At 35.8% G+C, this 22,639-nt stretch overlaps 1 protein-coding gene across 1 annotated transcript in view; it reads right to left on the minus strand.

Annotated features, from left to right (window-relative positions):
* Window positions 1-22,639, minus strand: part of LOC141333215 (PRKC apoptosis WT1 regulator protein-like) — an 80,301-nt gene that overhangs the window by 16,088 nt on the left and 41,574 nt on the right. Inside the window, exons 2-3 of the mRNA XM_073838175.1 lie at window positions 12,024-12,152; window positions 2,857-2,885 (exon numbers count right to left, since the gene is read on the minus strand). Of these exons, the coding sequence (XP_073694276.1) occupies window positions 2,857-2,885; window positions 12,024-12,152 (158 nt within the window). The remainder of the gene's footprint in view (window positions 1-2,856; window positions 2,886-12,023; window positions 12,153-22,639) is intronic.

Here is a 22,639-nt window from a genome sequence, read left to right on the forward strand (position 1 = left end):
AAATCCTTGATTCATATTGGCGGAAGTGACGAGACTGTAAGTTTTGAATGTCCATATCTTGTAAACGCAAATTTTGTCTTTGTTTTGCAGCACACTAGCTTATAGATAACCTTAAGGCTAATATATTCATACTAAAAGCCAAAAAACTTTAATTTTGATTTCAGGGGGACTTTAACGCTGTTTTGTCAGACAAGAAATGGACATGCAACACGTTTCTGAGGACAGTCTGTTCCCTTCAGATACATTCATATATAGACATCCGTGCAACGTTTTGAGTTTGAAACGTGCGGTGCACATATTTATTCAATGACATCATTGCCTTTTTGAAGATTTATCCAACCCTATCGCGATCGTCTTTCCATCCCCAACTGTAAGACCTCTTAAAATTATAATCAAGACTTTTCTTTTACTATTTTAAATATTTATAACGTTTTATGGCCTTACATTTGATACAAAACTGCGAGTCGCCGTTACCCCACGCGACCGATCACGTGACCGATTGTGCGCTTGTTAACTGGAATTTAAACAAAATGATCAGCAATATTCTAATATACAGAGATGGTCAAACAAATTTCCATGACTTTTCCAAAACTTTGTGGGTTAATTTAATTTTCCAAAACTTTTCCAGGCCTGGAAATTGCCATTTCAAAATTCCATGACTTTTCCAGGTTTTTCATGACCGTACGAACCCTGTATAAAGGGTCAGAAAGCTCTTGAATTTCATCAAAAATATCATTAATTGTGTTCTGAAGACAAACGAATGTCTTACAGGTTTGGAACGACATGAGGTTGAGTAATTAATGACAGAATTTTCATTTATGGGTGAACTATCCATTTATCTGCAATGGGACATCATTACTTTAAAGTTCACGGCTAGCTCCTCCTTTTGTTCTGATGAAATGTGAGGGTGTTCGTTGCGGTCTCTGCTGCCGGTTCTGCCGTCCACCTGTCGTGCCGGCTGCGGCAGAGCCCTGGGTGTTCGAGTGCAAGTATCGGGGCAGAAATATGGGCGACTAATCAAACGGCCAGACTGAGCTTCAGATGGGCTTTTGTCTGCATTACCCTGGATCCACAGTGCACTGGCACTTTCTGTGCATAATGAGTTCAAGCGATTGTAAACTTGGAGTATGGATTCATTTAAGTCAACTGGCTCGTTCATTAAAATTAACTAGTTCAACTGATTGGATGGATTTTTTACACTTTCTGTGTCATCCAGCTGCTAGGATGTTGGCAATGGTTGATGAGGTGTTCTCTCTCTATGCTAGTCTCAATCTTTCACTAGTTTTTCATCGCCCACGGACCGTTGGCTGAACGTCTGATGCATACGGCACACAAACTGGAAACACTTTAGGAGTTTCAAAGTCGTCGTTGGATTGGTTGAATTCTACAGTATTTCCGGGAGATGTGCGTGTCGTGTTCTTTAACGTTCTGCCTGGAAACAAAGATGGTGTGATGCCAAATCCCCTCATGGATATGGTCACTAGACGTGGTTAAGGTTTTCGCATTAAAAACCTGTCCATTGTTTATCTGCCATGTGCAAATCAAACCTCCAGTTGCTCTTCAGTGAGATGTACAATTTGAGAAATCTTTCATGCGTGTAAATTTAGCACTGCAAATTCACGGACGAGAATGCATGAAATGCATTATTACACTGTTTTCCAAGGCTGCATTTTATATTAAACGCAATTTAAAAATCATAATGAAGCATAATTGTGAATTCACACTTGTCTCATTGCTATTATATATGTATTTTAGGTAATATTAAAGGCTATTTTTCACTTACATTCATTTTTATTACCACGCAAAAAATTTTGCACCGTTTTAATGGTTAAATTTTTCTAAATCAAATAGCCTGTCTAATTAATTGAGTTTTACAGTTTTATTTTTACAAAATTCTATTCCATTACTTTTCTGGATTACATTTTAATGGTTCCATTAAATATGAATAATCAAAAGCATCTCCAATTAATTGATTTTATTAAAAATAAAATGTTCTTAAGTAAAACTGTTGATTTTTTTTTTTTTTTGTGGGAAACTAGTCGTTTAGATTAATTGATAAATTAGTCGATAGCTTAATATATATAAATAGTCGTTAGTGCCAGCCCTACACTGCAGGATGACTTTTGCAACAAAGTTTAAAAAATTGTAAGCAGTCAAAAGATACAAGTGTGGTGAACAGATTTACTTTTACATTTCTCCCTTACAATTGATTCAATTGCTTTTATGAACCATTTTGAAAAAAATAATAATAATAATCAGTTCAAAAGAATAATTTGTTTGTGAGTCTCAACTGATGCAACCTGTATAAAAAACTTAATGTGACATTTGGTAATGTTTAGGAAAAAACAGTCATTGTTGGGGCAGGAAGTGTTTACGTGAGAGGTGACACAGAGTCACGCTGGATATTTCTTTGTCAAAGTCACTGAGTGTTTGCTTTGGGGTGAGGAAAAGGGGAAAGACTTAAGTTTGAACTTCCTTGAACTTTTCTCAGAAATTTTGTCTGCTCAGCTTGATACAAACAGTCCACTTGTATCATTCAAGTGGAAACAAATTCAGGCCTGACTTTGCTGCCAAGTGCGAGAACGAAAGCGACTGGCGTTTCTACAGTGGCTCTGAAAATGAGTCCAGTTAAGCCATGCTGTCTTTTCACAGCTTTTATTTCAGCAGTTTTGCTAAGGCAAATTTTCAGGCCAGGAGAATACTTTTACATCTGACGGAAGCCACAAGATGGACGAATGATCCAGAGTTGCGGTCATCGTCTAAAGCGGTTTAATCCCTTAGATCTCACTTCTAGCAGTGCAGTGCTGAAAAGACATATCTTACCCAGTGACAGATACTAGATGCAGTCTGACTCACCTCTTATGACTTCTGGATCTCGGAGTGTCCTGAAAAATAAAACAGAGGTATAAAAATGAGAATAACCTTTTGGTTTAATGGATAAACAAACAGACCTAAATACAGATACACAATGGCTTCCTAATAGTTTCTGTTGGCCTTTGAACGGTATGACTCAGTCTATTCATACGCCCATTTCTGAGGTACCAAAGGTAAACCAGACAAAAAAAGAAATCAAAAATCAATAAATCCAGACGCTATAACTCAAACAGAGCTGAACCCTACGGTTGTGTTTGCTTCAAAGAAACAAGTTCCATTACTTTGAGGGCCTACAGGTTACGGTTATCATTCTCAAACTCTTACTGAAGGCTGATATCTATCCAACTGTCAAACATAACACTTTTAGTTTATCCGACTTTATTTCTTCCATTTTTCTTCTTTTTACAAGTAGACGGCTTTATGGCATTTGTTTGTATATAGTTTGTTTGAACTGTGATATATATGTTTCTGATGTGAAAATAAAAACACAAAGTTCGGTTATTTATAATTGAGTTATTTTGTTTTAAACCACAGTCAGATTTTGCTAATCATTTCTCTCATTGCCTCAAAGCCTTGCAAAATATTGTTTGGCTGAAGCAAGATGTTGGCAAACTAATTTTACACCGCCACCACAATATCATCATCTCTTCAAAGACAACGCTCTAGGGGAACATATAAAGTTTCAACAATCATAAAAACATATTTCCGAGGCAAAATCCTTTTTGAATCTCCTTGCATCTAGCTGTTGGCCTGATCTTGTTGAGAAATTAAATGTTCAAGCAAAAGAACCTGTGCAGGTTTCAACAGATATATGCCTCACCCAAGATCTTTTATCAAATCTGTCCTGTACCTTGAAAATCAATCAAAAAACATGTTCTTAACTACCTGATCTCATGACGAAAACGTAGCCGTGGGAACTTTTTATAGCGCCATTCAACTGACATTTCAAGTCATCAAGTCAAACATCAAGTCAAGCAGCAGAGACACCTACAAAACCAACGTCACATAAAGCGTTCATCTCTCTTACCGCCACTCAGTGGCCATTTCACATCCAATATGTCACGTAACATACAAGGCAGTAAGTATTTCATATCTTGCGAAAAAGTCCCCACAGGTATGTTTTCGTCATGAGATCAGGTCAGTTTTTGCTCTAATTGTGAATAACTTATCACTGCATGTTAAACTTAGAAAAAAGGTCTTCATGTTCTTTCATTAAATAAAATAACTTTGCTCTGCCTTTGTTTCCAGCCCCTGCTTTTAATCACCTACAATATAATCATGAGCTAATCTTCAAAATCAAGTCCCGTCGTACATTTTCCCTCATCGATCATACCGTTTCACTCAGAAGTACATCACATTATGGAAGTAAAATAGCTTTTGACTTAACTTGGTAATTTGGTGATACAGCGTGCTAAATGACTCATTATAACTATTGTTTGCATAGCTGGAAGCCTTAAAGTGCCTCTATTATGCCATTTCCAGTCTTGCCTTTCATGCAGTGTGTGATGTACTGTAGCTGTATGTGAATGTAAACGATCTGCAAACTTGTAAAGGCGAAAGTGCACAATAAATGAAGTTAGTGTCTCTCAAAATAAATAATCAACTCTGTACAGCCTAAACAGGGTAACACATTTGTATAATCCTGCCTAGGTTCTACATTGGCTGGCCATGAACAACTTGACCCACCCTCAAACACATCATTTTACTGACGACGGCTTCTCTAATCTTAGGGAATTCGCAAAATGGTTGCTCTTGAAAGATGGCTCAGTACTCAGTTTATTTGTACCAGCTGGCTCCAATGAATCACAAACTGTGTGTATGATAAATAATAGATGTTTATATTTTCTATCGAGCGTTCAAAATACAGCTGGGCGTATCGTTTCTGACACGTGCTGTATGCGGTAGACCGATCACAACAAACTGGGCCAGCGGACCAATCAGAGCAGAGTAGACTCACAGAAAGGAGAGGTTTAGAGAAACTGAATCCTTGAACTGCTTTGAATGAATCGTTGGAGAATCAATGGAAAAAGAAGTGATATTAAATGCATATTTTGGCCTTGTATGCATGTACAGTAGATTTATTGTAGGACACTCCCAAAACAATTGTAGGAACCTTAAAAATGGCATAATAGGGACACAAATTTGCCATTTTGGTCATTACAGATTAAAACATGAAGCAAAAAAAACCCAGAACAAAAAGTGTGTGTGTGTGAGAGAGAGAGAGAGAGAGAGAGAGAGAGAAAGAGGGAGAGGGAGAGGAAGAGGGACAGAGAAATTGAGATGGAGAAAGCAAATATATTCATTGTATTCCGCCCAGTTTCTTTTCTGATAAATTGCACATTGCTTAAAAAGGAATTCATAGCTGTTTGCGATCTGACGGGCTTTGTGATTTTGACAGCCAATTTAAAAAGGTAAGATCTCAAGATCTCAAGATCTCAGAAGGCCAGTCTAATAAAGTCCGGCACAGGTCTGCTCTGGCATTCTGAAGCTGCGCTCATGTGCCCCAAATCTTTCCTGCTTTATGCGATAAATATTCAAATCCTTCCAGGGACAAGCGGCCCAGCCTGTTGCCCATATTTACCCACATAGGCCTCGTAAGATTAAACGCGAACGCTGAAAGCCTCAAGCTTACCGTGGAAAAAAACACGTTTGAGAATTCCAGCTGTTGAGCAGCATTTTAAACTGCATTTAAATGCACTATGCAAATTCTGCTTTACTCCATAACATTTCTAACAGGCGCCTTTGTCAGGTGAAAATTACACTGCCACCATCTCATCGCTCTTATTGCTGGGGTCAGCTCGGTGACACATGGGAAATCCCTCCCAGTTATCACACGAGAAGTGCTAATTAAAAATGCAAATGAGCATGAACACTTTAGTTCAGAATTAACACCATACTGTCACACATTGCTGTGCCTCAATCCCTAGTGCAGATGTTCTAATGACCAAAAAGGTTCATAAATGTTCTCCATACTGTACATCAAGTGCTATCTCAAACCCTACTGAGTTTCCCACCTAGAGACACCTTTTCACATTTTCATTTAAACTTTCACTTGCACCAATGATATCTAGGAAGCAGTTATGTCCATTGATTAATATGCAACATTGCCTATGAAATTGATGTCTACATCAGCTCACAAGGTTTTTGAGGCACAGCTTCTAATTGTCTGAAGAGAACTGCGCAGAGCACAGATGGAGTTGAATTTTCCAGCGATGCACTGGCGTATTGGCGCCACACTGGAGCGAGATGATCCTGTGGAATGTTCCGTACGGTTCTGTGAGTTCTAGCGGTTCTCCGGTATCAGAGTGTGTTTTCCTTGTATGGCGAAGAGAAGAAAGGTAAAGCGCAGCTTAAGCAGAAGCAGATGGAGGCCTTGAGCTGATCAGGACTTCATTAGAGAGAGAAGCAGCAAAACAACACACACACACACACACACACACACACACACACACACACACACACACACACACACACACACACACACACACACACAGCACCAGAAGGGAAATGCTTGTCCCAGCATAAAAATATCTAGCAATAATACTCATAAAGCTTTGATCTTTTAATTTACTGCATCCCTAAATTACCAACAGCCTTGAACAGGCCGTACAGTAAATATCCAGAGACACATCATGTGCATCCAACCCTGTAATCGGTGAACCTGAGAGCTGTCAGGCATCATATTAATACTGTAGAAAGCTTGTAGATTACGACCGTGTCTAGTGGGAGGTCAGAGAGCAGTGAAATATGGAGCGGAACTCCACAAAAGCCATTCCAAGCAACTGATAAATGAAGCAGCAAATTTTTGAGGCGCTCTGCGTTCAAGTGTCTGACAAGGATGCGTAAATCTGCCATCTGCCTAGAAAAAATGAGGAGATGATGTTACCTCCGTCATCTCTCATTATATGAGGGAACACTCTGAAACCTTTCTGGATGCTGTTCTAACTTTGCAATATCGTACACGCAATTGTGCTGAACGACGGTGTTCATCTTTAGGATCAGGGTCTCAGGGAGTGCCGGCATTCACTACAATAGCACTATTGACCTTACAACGTTAAAAAATTAATCATGGCCGATGCAGAAAGTGTACGTTTTTGCGCAGGTTATGCTGAAATTAGTGCTGGAAAATTAGTGCGTTAACACAGGCGATATATTAAAGCAGGAATGAAACTACGAGCATGCATGTCAGATCTGTTTCACGTTCAACAGTGGTAGCTCTTAAAGTAATAGCAGCCGAATAACCTAATAACCCAGCTGCTGTGATGTCCGTTAATCAAAGAACTAAAGAAAAAAAAGAGGAAATCTGTTACTTTTGTAGCTTTAAGGATTCATCTATGTTTAATTCAGTATTTAGTTGTTTGATAACTATTCAATTTCTGTGCATTACCTCCTTGCTGAAGGGCACAGGTGTAATGGGTTTATGTGAATATTTTAAGTTCACTAAAACTAGAAATTATTCTTTTAATAAATGTAAAGTCTAATAAATGTTAAAATTGATAGCTCTCAATTATACTGTAATGTTAAATGGCTATAGTCAATGGTTAAATATTAAGAAAAAAATCAATTCCTAGATACATCAGTAATATTGGTATCAGTGATACTCAGCTTTGTTCATAAAAAAACAACAATTATTAAAAATATACTGTCTTTATGCTGTCTTTCTACATTACTGTGAAGATTAAATGTGAAATGAATGCAATATAAAAGCAATATATTTAAAAACCAAATATAATGGTAGATGATGACAAAATATTAAAAGTACAAGAGGAAATGGTTTCAAATGTCAAGAACATTTCAAAGTCACAGGGCTTTTTAAATTGGTTTTTGGTTAAATGCCTAAAATATATATATTTTTTTATTTATTCATTTTTAACATTTTTACTTCTCCTAAAAAAGTTAGTTGCTAACAAACAGCTAAATGGCACTACAGAGGTTGTCGGGGACAGTGATCATCATGCCGAACAGGTAAACTCATCTATTCCCTAATCCACTTTTACAGCCTCACTGTGTTCATAATCATGCTCTTGCAAAGTACTCCATCTCAAACTTTCAGGGAAAATGTTTTTTAAATAAATATGGAAAGAAGCTTAATGGTGGTGAAGTTCAAATCATGCGTCTGGGGTGTACTTTTTACTTCTAATTATTGTATTTAGGCTTCAAAATTCACAAAAAAAACATGTTCATTTGTGAAAATTACCATTCTAAACTAAACCTGCAAGAATCATAAACTTTTGTTGGTCAACTTTTTGTCAGAGAAAACCAAGGTGATGGTAACTTCTGATTTTGTAAGCGAAAATACATAAATGTACTTACTATACTGACATTAACACAAAGGAAAATAGTGTTAAAAAATAGGCCAAAAATGTTGTTTGCCATAAGTTTGATGAACAAAATAGTAAAATAACCACAAGCCCTACCAGTTCAGCAATTTGATTGGCTATTTATGCTGTCAGTCACAGTATCAATAGTACACCGCTCTCGGCTAGTCAAATTACAGGACCAGAACTAACTATTGTGTAATATCCTACAATGTAAGCTATGTCCGATAAAACAGAGGCCAACATCTGGAGAACTGTGGGTTGGCATAGACCGCTGAACATGACCAGGATCAACAGAAACACATGTAACCACTTACATTCTCACGGGCAGTAATACGTTTCTTTATTTAAACATAATTATGAATCTTACCGAAGCACATTTGAATGGCTTTTCAGAGAAGCACTTTTCACCATGTCTTTAGTTGCAAACAATCGCTCGCTAAAGGCCTTTCATATTTTGCAATAATAGGTTTGAAATTCTCACAGAATAATACAGTAGCGAGCCTTGCCAGGGAAAAGTAATACAAGATGACTTGCACTCACACAATGTCAATGTGATTATATTGTCGCATCCATTCCTTTATGCATTCAGCAACCAGAAGCTACATGATTCAGCCTCCCAACAGGAGGAAATTAGATATAACAAAACAATGCATCATTTGGAAAAATACATAATCATGTTCCCAGAGCTCTACTGATGGCACAATGACATTTAGCCATGTTCATCTTTCAGTGAGCTCCTAAAAATGGCAACTGCAGGCAGGATTTTTAGTGAGTAATCAACTTAAAGCTGTCATACAATGTCATAAAACTTCTTTATAGACTGCTGTTCAAAAGTTTGGGATCAGTAAGATTTTTAATGTTTTATTATAGAAGTCTCTTGCTCATCAAGACTGTGTTTATTTGATCAAAAATACAGAAAAACATGTAATATTGTGAAATATTATTACAATGTAAAATAAATATTTTTTTCTATTTTAATATACATTAAAATCTAATTTATTCCTGTGATCAAACATGAATATTCAGCATCATTACTGCTGTAGTTTTCAGTGTCACATAATCCTTCAGAAATCACTCTAATATGCATATTTATTATCAGTGTTGAAAACAGTGTTGAAAAGAACATTTATTTAAAATAGAAATCTTATAATATAAATCTTACAATATACACTACCGTGCAAAAGATTTCTTCTTTTGAAAGAAATTAATACTTTTACTCAGCAAGGGTGTGCTAAATAGACACAAAGTGATAGCAAAGACTTATATTGTTAGAAAACATTTATATTTTGAGTACATTTTTAACTTTTTATTTATCAAAGAATCCTGAAAAAAAGAATAATAGGTTCCAAAAAAAATATTTGGCAGCACAAATGTTGCCAGCATTAATAATTCTAATTCTAATAATTCTAATCAGCATATTAGAATGATTTCTGAAGGTTCATGTGACATTTAAGACATTCAGCTTTGCATTACAGAAATAAATTATATTTTTAAGTATATTAACATAGAAAAAAAGATTTTATATTGTAATAACATTTCACCATATTATTTTTTTCAGTAATTTTAATCAAATTAATGCAGAATTGATGAGCATAAGAAACTTCTTTAAAAAAATAATCCTGAACTTTCGAACGGCAGTGTAGGTATGTTGTATGAAAAATCTTATTTTATCTTTGGCTATACAAATTTGGAAAATATGAGGGTAATTTTGACCCTGAAAAATCTATACTGAATTTGTAAAAGCCTGTCGTACATTTTGTCCACAGAATCAAAATTCAAAAGAAATATAACTAAATTAGTAGTAAGTTTTTGAACAAACTTTGAAGTTGGCTTGAAAAAGCCAACCCTGAAAGTTTGAAGCAGATTTAGGTTTGAAGCTTTAGCTTTGAACGTTTACATAGATAGCTGTTGCCAGAGCCATATAAAAAGAGAGTTGCGACACTCCCATAGGCTTCCATAGGAACTGAGGAATGCGGAAGTAAAGCGTGTCATGGAGCGGTCAATAGTTCCAAACAACCAATAGCTCCTGCATTGAAGCCCATTCATTTCAGCGCTTCTCAAGCACAGTCGCAAGTATATTGAAGAAATTACTGCATTTATTTACATTTTAACGCATCAGTTGACCTCTCGAAAAACTGGCCAATAGTGGTGTTTTATGAAGCGTGTTATAGTTAATGCTTATCGTTAAAAAATAAACAGTTAAACTGTAAATGCAGCTGGATAACGTGAGAAACACCGTAATAGCGACCATAACCAGATACTAATTGTCATATTTTTATGTTTTTAGTCTTTCTGCAATCTTTCTCTCACTGTAGGAGGTTGAATGAGTTTCAGTAAAGACTGCATTCAAGAAATACGATAAAAATGTGTGCTGAATGCAATTCGTTGCCTTGTGTTTTTTTAAACATTATTTTCATCTTTTCTATTATGTTAAATGCCATTTTTGCTTGCCTTTTATAATATTCACTTATGTTGTATATTTGAATATCATAAAACAAGAGTAAATTACTTTTTTTTATTTAACATTAAATCGTTAAATCGAAACATATAAAAAATGAGTGTTTGATCATGTCCAAATACAAATGCAGATGTATTTAACCTTAAATATTACACTAACTATAATATAAATACTATATTAGAAAAAGTTATCTTTTAAATGGTCAGGATCATTATTGCACATATTAAGTACAAAAAAACCTCCTCAAAATATTTACTAAATAGAACTTAACTATATATATTACAGTTATTTAATTGAATAAAAGTTACACTTAAGGTGTTTGGTCACATTTGACTGCCAAAGAGTATGAGAACATATTAATTATGTCTCTTTATCACTCCCCAGAATAAAATGCGACTGTAAAGCGTATTCAGAGAAGTTATCAATACACAATCAATGCACATTATGTGTTAATAATTACTCGAAATTGTAAAACTGCTGTCTATCCTATTTAACTCCATTCAAACACATTGACAGCGCGGAGCTGTTTGGAACTATTGAGAGCTCCATGAACCACGTGACCGTGCGGTGGCGAGATCAAAGCGTGTCGCAACTCTCTTTTTATATGGCTCTGGCTGTTGCTAGCATGTTTCTAGCATGATTTGGCACATTGCTAACATTACTGAACATGACCCCAAATTTTAAAATACTTAATTTTCATGTTTTACCAAAAACTACACTCTTAAAAATAAAGGTGCTTCAAAAGGTTCTTCAAGCGATGCCATAGAAGAACCATTTTTGGTTCCACAAAGAACCATTCAGTCAAAGGTTCTTTAAAGAACCATTTCTTGCTTACCTTTTTAAAATCTGAAGAACCTTATTTGCCCCAAAGAACCTTTTGTGAAACCGAAAGGTTATCACACAGCCCTATAGATAGATAGATAACACATAGATATAGATAATAGATTTTACTTTTGTGTTTAACTTCTCTTTTTTAGGCAATTTAGCTTTGTTAGGTTTTTATTTTTGTTGGTTTGTGTGGTATGTTGTTGTGGCCTTCGTTCAAACCTGGTTTGCTTTAAAACTCCAAAATAAAAGTCAAAAAGATTATACTGATGTGATCCTGTGTCATGTTTCCTGTCTAGACGGGTGATAACACAAGTTAAATAAAAGACAAAACCCATCATGTCTAGTGTCAAGAGTTATTATCTTGCTTCCTATTGTGGCTAGATGCAGCATGAGTGTCAACTGGCCTGCTTTCTGTTTGTCACTTGAATGTGTTTGTTTCTTTGGTCAACACTGCCTCTGTAAGGCAGAACGGTGACTGCACTATACACCCTCTAGAGGCTGGATTATCCTCTGACATTACTAAAACAAACACACACTCTCACCTGTATCGAATAGGCCGCTCCAGGGTCAGAGGTCAGCGCCTCGTTCTGGACCGTGTTGAGCTGCGTAATATTTTCTTCCATCTTACTCTCCTTCTCTTCTCCATCGTCATCATCAAGCTCATCCAAGCTCTGCAGACAAATTTCAAGCTTGGTCAGTTTAGTTTGTTCAGATTGTTTGGGATTTGTGGATTATTTTCACATGACGAGAGAGTCTAATTGTGTTCTGTACAGACACACATGCACATACACAAACAGACACAGGAAGTGTGCTACCGAACAGCCTCTGTGGTATGAGTCTAGGGGATTTTTGGGAAGTGGAATGTCCCAGGGCACACTGGGAACAGAACATTTTACTTTTTTTGTTTTAAAACAGACAACATGGTCCAGTAAACATGATGATTTGGAGAATGCTAATTATGAATGATAACGCCCACCGCCCTATGTGACAAAAGTGAAAGAGACAGAAACCGGTTTTCTGGCTTCACGTAAACCAGTCTTTCCTGTTCAGGAGGAAGGAGAGAGAGTGAAGGTGGAGTCCTGAACAGGGCTGGGACGGTAAAAATAGCCTTACAAGGCTAAACTGCAATGTAATAATTTACACAAGCTTTCTGGTCAGCCGGTTTTATCAACACTTCCTGGGGACAGGCCAAACTCTGAACCCTCTCATAGGCATCGGTATACACAAATGAACGCACAATCCACGACTTAGACACACACACACACACACACACACACACACACACACTTTGCCCCTCCCCAGGGATCAGTAAACACACTTCATCAGCCCCCGCTGCATCCTTAAAAGAGGTCACTTCTGCACTCTGCTGCCCGTTAGGCAAAACGAGACATTCCCCTCCCTAATGACAATCATTTATGTCAATTAAGACAGCTTGAGGGCAAATTATTGTCACAACAATAAAACATTTTTAAAGGAAGCCATTATTGTATAAATATACACTGTAGAGAGAGACACACTCACACTAAGTGACCTTTTGAAAACAGTAAAAAGCAAATAGACCCATCAACACTGAACATGTGTAAAGATAATCAGTTTAGGGTCTAGTTTGACATTTTTCAATGCCAGTTTATTGAGTTGTATTATCACTTAGGAGGTGTGGAAAGATTCTCATGTAAAGGGGTCATATCAAAAGTTTGGGATTAGTAGATTTTGAATGTTTTTTAAAGAATTCTCTTATGCTCATCAAGGCTGCAATTACTGAGGAAAAAAAATGGATTATTGTGAAATATTATTACAGTTTATAATAATGCTTTTCTAGTTAAATATATTTTAAAATAGAATTTATTCCTGTGATGCAAAGCTGAATTTTCATCAGTTACTCCAGTCTTTAGTGTCACATGATCCTTCAGAAATCATTCTAATATGCTGATATATGACTTTTATTATCAGTGTTGGAATCAGTTGTGCTGCTTAATATTTTTTTGGAACCTGTGATTCTTTTTTCAGGATTCTTTGATGGATAAAAAGTTGTAAAGAACAGCATTTATTCAATATAGAAATCTTTTGTAACTATATGTCTTTGCTATCACTTTTTATCAATTTAACACATTCTTGGTGAATAAATGCTTATTCTATTTTAAATAAATGCTGTTATTCTTAACTTTGAATTCTGAAAAAAAGTTTCACAGGTTCCAACAAAATATTAAACAGCACAACTGTTTTCAACATTGATAATAAATCAGCATATTAGAATGATTTCTGAAGGATCGTGTCACACTGAAGACTGGAGTAATGATGCTGAAAATTCAGCTTTGACCACAGGAATAAATTACATTTTAAAATATATTCACATAGAAAACAGTTATTTTACACTGAAATAATATTTGACAATATTACCGTTTTTTTCTGGATTTTTGATCAAATAAATTCAGTCTTGATGAGCAGAAAAAACTTAAACTTAAAAAAAAAAACATTAAAAATCGTACTGATCCCAAACATTTGAATGGCAGTGTATATTCTTTTTTTTTCTTATGGAGAAAAGAAATTACTATGTGCCTGATGATTGCAACAAAAAATCCATTTACATATTTGCAAACAGGCATTACAGCAAATGATGACCTTTTTCATTCTAAAAGTCAGAAAGAGCTAAGAAAAAAAGATTACAAAAAAAATCTCAATTATGTAATGTAAAATGAAATGACATATATTAATTTCAGAAAAAATATATAAATTAAAACGTTTGTAAAGATATGAAGAATACTGTACAAGGTTGAACACGGTCAATGAGGATATGTGGCTTTATAGAAGATGGTCTAGAGATCAAGTATTGGAAAAATAGAGAAAAGAAAAGCAAATTCCTTCACCTTCATGTTAATAATGAAAATTAAAAACTCATTTAACTCAACATAAATGTAAATGTTATAATTTAAGTACACAGGTTTGATGATCACACCTTTAACCTTCTTGTGTATTTGTCGGGAAAAAGAGGGGCATCATTTAAAAAATAAAAATAAAAAACTCCATCTGTGCTCATCTTCAGCTTTTTTAGAAATGCATGTGCGGTGGAAATTTTGTGTCTGGCCAGTGGAAGAAAAAAAAATTATCCACGATCTATCATACCCCTTTCCTGGAAGAGGGAATGCACAACATTACTGACACAAAACTGCAGCCTATCCCACTGTCTTAACTTTTAACTTCGTTTTGTTGTTGTTTTTCAGCAGTCAAAGCTAAACTATCTGAAACCTTATTCATGTGTCATATTCCTGAATTTATTAAAGGATATTTTACATTCCTAATGTCTTAACAATAAATAAATGTATAAAAAATGTGCTTTACTTCCTTACAAAAATAATAATTTTATTAAATCTTTTTAAGTTTTATACTTCTTTATAAAATCTTTATTATTAATAAAAAAATAAATAATGCAATTATCATTAAATACACATATTTAAAATGCACAATACCTCTCTTCTGGGAAAACTAAAAATAATTATGACTCATCTTGTGTATTTTATCTTGGCTGGAACACATTATTGGCAAACCAGCCTCCAGAAAAGAACTATTTTTAAAACTCTACTCTTATGCATACCGTACTATTTGATCCACTTATAATAATTAATTCAAATTATTTTAAACATGATAGTTCCATTTTGGAATTCTCTCCAAAATATTTAACACTAAAAGTGTGGGAACAAAGCTTTTTGTGTTTATGTGCACTGTGTGTTTTGACTGGTGTTGTATTGAGGCCAGTTATGCAGCAGATTAATGGAGAGTTGAGCTGAAGAGCTCTGGATGCTCTTCCCTCCTGATGTCCTCGGCAGACTGGATTTAATGACTGTGGATTAATCAAGTACTGCATGCCCCGGCTACACAGGTTCATTAGGATGATGTATTACACTCATGGAAGGTGAAAAGTGTGCGCGCGAGTGTGTGTGTGATGCAGTCAACTGTCCTTTAATCATCACAAACCCACAGTCTCCTGGAGTGACTTAATGACTTAACCCAGAATCCCAAGATTATTCCGGGCACAGCTAAAAGCCATTTTATTTCATAAGCGCACACATTAGAATCAAATTTGGAGGGCTGTGGAGACACTTTGGTTTATGTGTCAAACACGCTTTTGAGTATTAATATATCCTTCCACATTAAAGGTTGTATCAGCGATTTCTAGCCTAAAACATAAAGTGTCAAATTCAGCTGAGCTTTCTTCACGATCCGCTCGCTGCCTGCCCCATAAATTGTCTGTGAAAAAACCGCGTCTCTCTGGTCAGCCTAGGGTCCGAGATATGCCAAAAAAACAGGGGTTTGGTGTTGTGGACTTTCCTACTGGTGCAGGGATGTGAGGGAGGCGGAGCGAGAGTCCACAACACCAAACCCCTGACGCTGATTGGTTGGAACACTGTTTGTTTATGTGTGGAAAGGTTGGTAGTGCCGATTGTTTTTTTGGCATATCTCGGACCCTAGGCTGACCAGAGAGACGCGTTTTTTTTCACAGACAATTTATGGGGCAGGCAGCGACCGGATCGTGATGAAAGGTCAGCTGAAATTGACACTTTATGTTTCAGGCTAGAAATCGCTGATACAACCTTTAATATAACACAAACAGATATTTCCTTTATAACCTGAGCTGCCTCACCAACAGAGATGGATCCCCACAGACAGCAACTATTCGTTTTGACTGATTAAGCGTATTCATTTCTAACAAAAATCTCCAAACTTGCCATATAGCTTTGCTGCCTTCTGAGGCAGAAAGATCCACCTGCGAATGTTGTGCAAGTATTCGAATGAGATTTATGATGGCAGCCTTGCCTATCTCTATCCTGCACTGGACAAGAGATTAACCTCACCTGGTGAACACATATTTACGGCTAAGCCACCTTGAGTGCTCAAAAATTCGTACGCGCACACACACACACCGGCTGGCAGAATCGGAGGAAGGCGTTCTCTGGTTATTAAATTTAATCATAAACCATTTTACTGACAGCCCAGCGGCCATGGTAAGCTCAGCTCTCCATATTTTTACCTTTATGCAGACAAAAGCATGTCATTGCTTGTTTTTTATTCCCCATATATTTTTTTATTTCCTTTCAAAACAAAGGCTGTGCAGATTTAGACTGGGGACTTCTGCTACAGTTTGCACTAGGTGAGATTTTAACATATTAATTCAGGCTGCTTCCGAAAGCTGAAAAAGGCTGCCACCACAGGGAGCGTACGGAGGTAGGAACACAACATTGCACATCTGAATCCAATGATTGTGTCACATCCTGTCTACCGAGACACCTTCATCAGATTGGTTTTGAAGGCAGCACAGATGTATCTTTCGCTGCATATGACAACCCACCATTCTGTGCGAGTTGAAATAAAGGTCAGCAGAGTCTGAAAAGTTGCACCTGCTAGTCAGTTCGTGTATAAGTGTAGGTTTTTGCCTAAATTTGTGTGATATGGGTAAGTTAAGGCCCATTTTTGGTGGTACAGGTAGGTTTAAGGGCTAGTTAAGGGGTAACAGTGTTACGTTTTTTGATAAATAAACAAGTATTTTGTTAAAAGATGTATTAGATTTCTCCTGTTGATAATGAATAAAGGAATACCCTACCTACATAATAGTATACTAACATAAGTGTCGAGGCAAATTACAATGTGTGTTAGGCCTTTAGCAAGCATTTAGTTAAAGGTGCCATAGAATGGAAAACCGTATTTACCTTGGCATAGTTAAATAATAACAGTTCAGTACATGGACATGACACACCATGAGTCTCAAACACCATCGTTTCCTCCTTCTTATATAAATCTGGTGTTTGCAAAAGACATTGCAGTAAACAGAAAAGGAGAGATGACTGCACGGATGATGGCGAATGATTTACAGATCCTGAGTATCACTGACAAGCATCTAAACTTGTGTGGTAAGTACTTGTGTCGCTGCATTATAACGTTACACAGAGCACATGCGATCACAATAGTGAGAGTAAAATGTCGCCAATTCAAAATGGCAGATTCAACAAACCGCATATTAAAAGCGGCTAAAGCCCCGTAATTTAATACATATTTCCTCCATGTGCGAGCTATTGAGATGAGCAGCTCTGTGAAACAGCCAATCAGAGCAGAGCCCCTCATTAATATTCACGGACCTTCCAAATAAGGCAATAACAGAGCATTTCATTCTAGGTACAAATCCTAGGGTTGAAAATGGACTCCATTTCTGGAGAATTTTTGCCCTTTCCTATGCCATATACCTTCTATGTAGATGTCAGAGAACAATTTAAAATATTGTTTCAATGCATTCTATGGCACCTTTAAACTTAACCTTTAACTTAAGCTTTTACACAAATGCTGTTACAGCAGCTGAAAGTCCAGTACCTATAAGAGTAATAAATGACCAGAAAACATTTTCAAATGATGAATAGTATCAATTTTAGTAGTATTGGGTACTGCAAAACCATGAAAAAATGATTGCTAAATTATTAGTTAAGATGTTAATTACGGGGAATTCAGGTTATTTGGGACACATTAATGTCAATGCTCATAAATGTACTAATGATTAGTAAACATTTATAAACAATTACAAATGATAAATCATTTCCATTAAGATTAAGTACTGCAAAAACATAAATGATTAGTTAAATTGTGTAAATATTATGTCTACACAACAAACAGACCAAATATATGACCTTTACAGACTGTGGTTATGAGTTAATGAATAATATGTTAAAATTAAGAGTTTGTAAAGTGCTTAAAATGATAAATTAAGCAACTTTTGTAAATGTAAAAAGAGCATTAGGTAATGTATGAACAACTGTATGAACAAAAAAAATGAATCTTATGACTGGTTTTGTGGTCCAGGGTCACACATAAGCTTTCAAACATTGTATAATTTCAGTTAAAATCATAGACTTTTTTTAAAATTACATAAGCATATGTACTAAATGTTCACTGACGTTTGTAAGCATTAACTAATGATCCATTAAGCATTAATGTTTGTTAATGATTTATTACTAAAGCTTTTAATCATGTCAAAATCATTTGAAGTTGAATTAAAAGAATTAAAAGTTTCTAGCTATGCAAATATAACTAATGATCTGTTGAGCATTATAATGTTTGTTGGTATTATAAAATGGTTTATTAATTAAAGTTATTATAAAGTGTTACTTAAATACAGTTAAAACACATATTTTTGCATTTAATTCAATTAAACAATTAACAAATGAACTGCTTTAGGAACAATTTAGGAACGTCATCAGCGTACATTTTTTTAAAACATTTTTTTAATTTCATACATCACCTGAAAGCTAAACAAATATGCTTTTGATTTATAGTGTGTTAGGATAGGACAATATTTAAAAAAAAAATACAAATACTGAGAAAATCGCCTTTAAAGTTGGCCAAATTAAGTTCTTAGCAATGCAAAATTAATATGTTTTCATATATTTATGGTAGGAAATTTACTAAATATCTTCATGGAACATGATCTTTACTTAATATCCTAATGATTTTTGGCATAAAAGAAAGAACAAACATTTTTCAATGTATTGTTGGCTATTGCTACAATTATACCCATGCAACTTATAACTGGTTTTGTAGTCCAGGGTCACATTTACACAGGAATTCTTTGTTTTTTGTGAATGAATTTCATCCATTCTATAAACCGAACCGTTTCTATTAAAGGTAGTTTGGTTGGGATATTTTTAAAGCTGCCGAAGTCCTAGCTCTCCATCAGTTTCTGCAAAGACGTTTTGTTTAAACAAGTCACCACAAAGACCAACTCTCACCTCATTGACTTGTGTGTGGCCAAACCACAGTATGCTCTCAGAGAGAGTAAGCACTGTCAATCTACACATCTCCAACAGCGATTCAAGCATGCATAACCCAGGCCCACTTTTGATAACAGACATGGCAGGATTGACTCCATCAGTCAGAGATAAAAATAATAAAAACAACATGAGGAGGACAAAGTCGGGACACCAGACTTAATCTGCTGCTCGGTCCGTGCCAGGTCTGAGAGAGCCGGCAAACTGTTTTTAAACGTTCCAAGAGAGTTGCTTTTAGTGTAACCATGACTGTCCGCAGGGTGTATTATGAGGTTTTGAAGGAATGTTTGTAAGAGCTTAGAAAGCATTCACAGCTTTGCACCGTCTCTCCTAAAATGGTAGCCTTCTTTCTGAAACAACATACTTCCAGCAAACCTCTGAGGCCTTTCCTGGTTGGTCTATAAATCTTGTGTCTGAGGGAATTGGGTGCAGATTTGCAGCCTGTAAAGTTGTTTCCTACTTCAGCTCAGTCCAGCCACCTCTATGTTTACTGTATGCTGTTAAATCACACATCCAAGTATGTTAGATCTACATAGGCTACATTAATAAAACAATGAATTTTACCAACAAAAAAAACTGGTAGACACAGGTGCTACAGTATCTCGTAATTATAACTTCCAAATATTAAAATGGTTATCAATTCCACCAAAATCTGCCATTTGCAATCTGTTCATTCATAAAAACAAACAACAGGGGCACTGAAAGCTCTGACAGAGCAGCTGATACACAGAAATATATTTGCTATCAAAATACTGGTGATTTATTTCATAAAAAACATATTGTTATTATTGGTCTTGTAAATGGAGCATTCATTGAGTTGATATTGGCTGCATAAACAAACAAAAATCATTATCTCAAGGTTACAATTCTCTGTGCTGCTCGTTCGGTTGGTCAAAGAGTAGGCATTTTATTCAACAGCCATCCACAGACTGATGCAATTATTTGAAAGCCTGAATTGAATTTCAAGACTCTCTAGCTGCAAACCTTTGCATGGCTGTGGCAAGCTCAATTCTACTGAAGTCGCTCAAAAGCAGAGGATAGGTAATTTGATTTTGTCACTATGACTCTAGTTTTTAATGAAAAACATCTAGCATGTCAAACATCCCATCTGATTCGGAGCATGGTATGACTCACACAAAATGTTTTTTTTTTAATTTGTTTTTTTTACATAATTTACTTTTCTTTGGTTTATAAACAATACTTTTTAAGGACTAGTTTATCCAAAAATGACCCTACTACAGGAATATGTTTAACTAGCAGAATGTCCAAGCTGATTTTTCGCACAAAATGAAAGTCAATGGTGACCACGACTGTCCTTGGTCCCCATTCACTTTCATTATACAGAAAAAAGCAGTCATTTATGTTCCTCAGAAGAAAGTAAGCCATACCAATTTGAGATGAGATGATGACTTCAGTTCTAGTCTTTAACATCTTTTTTTAACATCAGCACTCTGATATTGACCGTGTATATTCTTAATAGCACAACAGAGATGATCGACAGTCAGAAAACTGCTTTGCAGCACCCAATAAAAATAGTGCAAAATATTATGAATGCATGAAATTTGCTGATCACAAGCTCCACTCTGTAATTTTCCAGTCATATGGAGAATTGGCTAATTACATGCCTCCAATTCCTCACGCCTAATGGCTGCTTGATGTTTTGCTATATTTGTCACAAAGAAGATGTGCATTATATGAATGAAGAAACAACCAGGGCTCTGAAGTGAACTTGAGACAAGTAGCAGAATAGTAACCTAAAAACCATTTCGAGTGGCCATGGCGGGCTAACAACCGCACATTGGATTAGTTTACAATCAAGGATAAACAGCTGCTTGAACAAACACAGCCTAAATGCTTGTTAATATTAAGTAGGAGTCTTCACGACTACAGGAAGCCATAAATATGTGACCCTGGACCATAAAATATAAGGATTTATATATCATCTGAAAGCTGAATAAATAAGCTTTCCATTGATGTATGGTTTGTTGGGACAATTTTTGGTTTGATAAGACAATATTTGGCCAAGATACAAATATTTGAAAACCTGGAATCTGAGAGTGTGGAAAAAAAAAATTCAAAACACTGAGAAAATCACCTTTAAAGTTGTCCAAATGAAGTTCTTAGCAATGCATCTTACTAATCAAAAGTTAAGTTTTGATATTTATGGTAGAAAATTTACAAAACATCTTCAACATGATCTTTACTTAATATCCTAATGATTTTTTGCATAAAAGAAAAATCGATCATTTTAACTCATACAATTTATTGTTGGCTATTGCTACAAATATACCTGTGCTGCTTAAGACTGGTTTTGTGTTCCAGGGTCACACATCATTGCAAATTCCCTACAGCACCATTTTACAGGTTTAAGCGTTATAGTCAAGCTGAGTTCATTCTCAATCAGCTGGTTCCTTGCTCCTCCTCGAGGACTGAAAGAGGACATTTGCTGTTAAATAACCCTTGAAGGGTCTACTGGCCAGATGAGGCTGGTTATCTCTCAACGTTTATCCAGACACAAGTTCTATCAATGCGGGGGTAAACACACTAAGACTGCTTTCCATTACTGACTTCACTGTTTATTCTCACCTATATTTGACTAGGGAGGTGAGTGTTCAGTCACTACAAACAGAATAGTGGCATCAACATTGTTTAGTCTGCCAAATATGTGACTTAAAGCAGTATGAGACACCACTTTAAACGCTGCGACATTTTTTATGGTCATCTAATTTTAATAGTTGAAATTTTAGAACAATGGATAGCTTTAAAGGATTAGTTTACTCCAGAATTAAAATTTCCTGATTATTAACTCACCCCCATGTCATCCAAGATGTCTTTGTTACTTCAGTCGAAAAGAAATTAAGTTATTAAATTCCATGATTTTTCTCCATATAGTGGACTTCAATGGGGATCAGCGGGTTTAAGGTCCAAATTGCAGTTTCAATGCAGCTTCAAAGGGGTCTACACGATTCCAGCCAATAAATATGTTTTTTATCCAGCAATACCATCAGCAAAAAAAAGGTAAAACAACAATGTTGGATGATTTTGAAGTTGGAAGACAAAATGAGATTTTTCACCTTACCCTACCTTTCTGAAGCGAAATACACAGACATAGAACTAACCAAGACAAGCAATTGTTTGTGGTTAGAAAAGTATATACTGTTTTTTTTTTTTTTTTAGAAAATGACCGGTCGTTTCACTAAACAAGACCATTATTCCTCGGCTGGGATTGTGTAGAGCCCTTTGATGCTGCACTGAAACCACAATTTGGACTTAAAACCCATTGATCTCATTGAAGTCCATTATAGAGAAAAATCCTGGAATGTTTTCCTCAAAAACCTTTTGTACCACAAATTAAT

Source organism: Garra rufa, chromosome 4, assembly GCF_049309525.1.
Source record: "Garra rufa chromosome 4, GarRuf1.0, whole genome shotgun sequence".
NCBI lineage: Eukaryota > Metazoa > Chordata > Actinopteri > Cypriniformes > Cyprinidae > Garra > Garra rufa.